At 34.6% G+C, this 3011-nt stretch overlaps 1 protein-coding gene across 1 annotated transcript; it reads left to right on the top strand.

Annotated features, from left to right (window-relative positions):
- Positions 1-1052: 1052 nt before the first annotated feature.
- On the top strand, positions 1053-2619 carry LOC141655210 (uncharacterized). The gene is made up of 3 exons (XM_074462300.1): positions 1053-1231; positions 1697-1768; positions 2494-2619. The coding sequence occupies exons 1-3, from the start codon at positions 1127-1129 to the stop codon at positions 2617-2619; spliced, it is 303 nt and encodes a 100-aa protein (XP_074318401.1). The 5' UTR covers positions 1053-1126.
- The last annotated feature ends 392 nt before the right edge of the window (positions 2620-3011 follow it).

Below are 3011 nucleotides of genomic sequence, written 5' to 3'. Positions count from 1 at the left end.
AGTTTTACCATAAAAAGTAGTCATTTTATGATGAAAAGTGACCATCGGTTTATTATTAGATGACTACTTATGTTGTCACTTTTTACCAAAGTTACTGTTGCAGGAACAGTAAGGGATGTTTGAGATTTTTAATGAGTAAAGGAAAATAGTCACATTTATCCCGTCGTAACTTACGACTGTTGCAAATGAGAATTTGCGTAGCGTACTTTATATGTTCAGAAACATAATGACTTGTGTGTAATACCAGTTAAGGGTTTAGACACTATACACACATTTAATGGTGTGATCAATCAGTTAAGCTTGGACATTTAAAGCCCATCAGACCATAATATAATCTTTCTCCTTTAAGATTATCTAGCTACAAAATGAGACAACCAACATCTATCAATCAAAATATATATATATATATATATATATATATATATATATATATATATATATATATATATATATATATATATATATATATATATATTATATATCCTATGAAAACCACTAGTATAATGAGAACCATGAGAACCACTACTACTACTAATAATAATACTACGGACGACATTAGACTTTATTTTGTTTGAAACCTACGCGCACCCCCAAACCCTTCAATCTCATTCATTTTCCCATTTTCACTTCCTCACTCATCTCTCCTTCTCTCTCTTCAACCATCACCCTCACCGTCATCCTTTCCGATCGTCCTCTCCGATCATCGTTAACCAAATCATATTTCCGTCACTTCTCAAATCTCAACACATTCATCATAGGATTTTTGTTCCTCTAATCCGATTCAATCGCCATTACTAAGTTTCATTCCTACAAATTAAGGTAATCCGCTGCTCAAATTCATGGCGATTCTACGCTAATTTGTTCATGCTATATGCGAGTTAATTGAATAAGCTTGATGCGAGTTAATAACTGAATTTGTACTATGATTTTTGTTGATGATGCAGCAATGCTAGAACTTCGGAGTTGATTAGAAGCTCTTATAGACTTATAGTGTTACCATCATGGATACCTTAGTCGTACCATCGTGTATACCATGTCGTGCTTGATTGTTGTGCTAAGAATCTAAGATACCTAAAAATCATGTTCGTTTCCTGATAGCACCATTTTCCCCTTTCTGTCTTTCTAGATGATGGAGAAGAGCAATTTCAAGTTAGTATCTGATCAGGAGATGGACATAGCTATATCTGGGACATATTGTGTAAATCTCCCTATCATAGTTGATGAAGCTAAGGTTTGTCATTTTACATGTTTACAACAACATCATTACCCTACTGCCTCAATGGACCCTGCAAAATGTGGGGTAAGGGGGTTAGATGTACGCTACCTTACCCTTGTGTAGCAACACAGAGAAAGCTGTTTTAGTGATCTGAGGCTTTTACTTGTTTACGTCAGTTTTATGTATAGCTGAAAACCCCAATCGCCCGCCTGGGCGAAAGTGGCAACTATTTGCAATTTGACCCAAAATTTTCAATATGTGCAAATTGACTTCAATGTTTGTGTGCAACTAAGCCCAATTGACTCCATGCCACTTTCCCGTATGATTTTATTTAACACTTAACAGTATGATTGAAAAAATCTGAAAGATTGCATTTCTCTCTTCGGATTACTCTGCATGACTGAAGAAATTCTTAATCCGCCGTTTTGTACCCTTCACGCTTTCTAATTGTCATCTTCAACTCCTTTTACTTCATTGCAGCTTGACTCACTGCTTCTAAGACGATATTTCGCTAAGAATCCTCGCGATGACCTTCCGGACTTTGCTGATCAGGTAAACTTATGAGCTACTTTGTTGCGATCCAGGGTCCAATGCTCCAAATACTTGGTTCATAAGCTTTAATATACTTTCATGGTCATAATCACCATCTACAATTATTCTATCATCATTTATATCCCTTCTAACCCTGAAATGCAAATTAGGTAGTAAGTATGGAGTAGTTCGTTAATTATTCACGTGCCAGCGGATTGTTTATCACCACTTTCACCTTTAAAATTTCATCTTCTTCATGCTCAAGTGAATTTTCTGTCTAATCTCATTTTTTTAGTTTCTGAATGACATACGCTGGTTTTATTTGTTTTAAAGGTTGAACACAAGTCATTCTAAGTGATCCCAAAAGTTTTTAAGGGTGAAAGAGACAATCGCAATAGCATTACACATGTCATAGATATCTGAACATCCGCCACCAAACGCATTCTTACACTGCTGCATCCTGTACACTTTGTAGGGAAAATCTTAGTGAGGCATTAGGTTGTAAAGGTAAATATCGGACTTGACTAAACATTCAATAGAAAATTTGCACTTCTTGATGCAAATATCATCATGTGTCATAGAAACAACCATCCATTTTGTTTCAGCACAACGACGAGGTTGTGTACACCCAACCTTGGTGTTAAATATTAGTCCGAGACTTGATGTTGGAATCGTGCATTATACAGCATTCTTCCTTTATTTCTCTTAAATTTCATTTGCGCATTCTGTTAATTGCACTATTGCAGTACATAATCTTTCGTCGGGGTTTTGGAATGGATCAAATGACAGAATACTTTTTCACCTGGAAAACTAAGTTATATGTGCATGAAATAAGGTACTATGTGCATGAAATAAGGTTCTATATGCATTAAAAAGTTTTTCAGTAACGTCAGTTGTTTATATTGTGATACTAATTACTGTTGGTAAAGGACGTTAATTTTATATGTGCATGAAATAAGGTTCTATGTGCATGAAATAAGGTTCTATGAGCATTAAAAAGTTTTTCAGTAGCGTCAGTTGTTTATATTGTGATACTAATTACTGTGGGTAAATGACGTTAATTTTATATGTGTATGAAATAAGGTTCTATGTGCATGAAATAAGGTTCTATGTGCATTAAGAACTTCTTCAGTTGCATTAGTTGGTTATATTATGATACTAATTAGTGTTGGTTAAAGACAATAATTTTATATGGGCATGAAATAAGATTATATGTGCATGAAAAAAAGGTTCTATGTGCATTAAAAAGTTCTTCAGCTGCATC

Source organism: Silene latifolia, chromosome 5 (genome assembly GCF_048544455.1).
Source record: "Silene latifolia isolate original U9 population chromosome 5, ASM4854445v1, whole genome shotgun sequence".
In the NCBI taxonomy this organism is placed as follows: Eukaryota; Viridiplantae; Streptophyta; class Magnoliopsida; order Caryophyllales; family Caryophyllaceae; genus Silene; species Silene latifolia.
The sequence above is the reverse complement of the archived record's forward strand: the minus strand, read 5'-3'. Positions and strand labels throughout refer to the sequence as shown.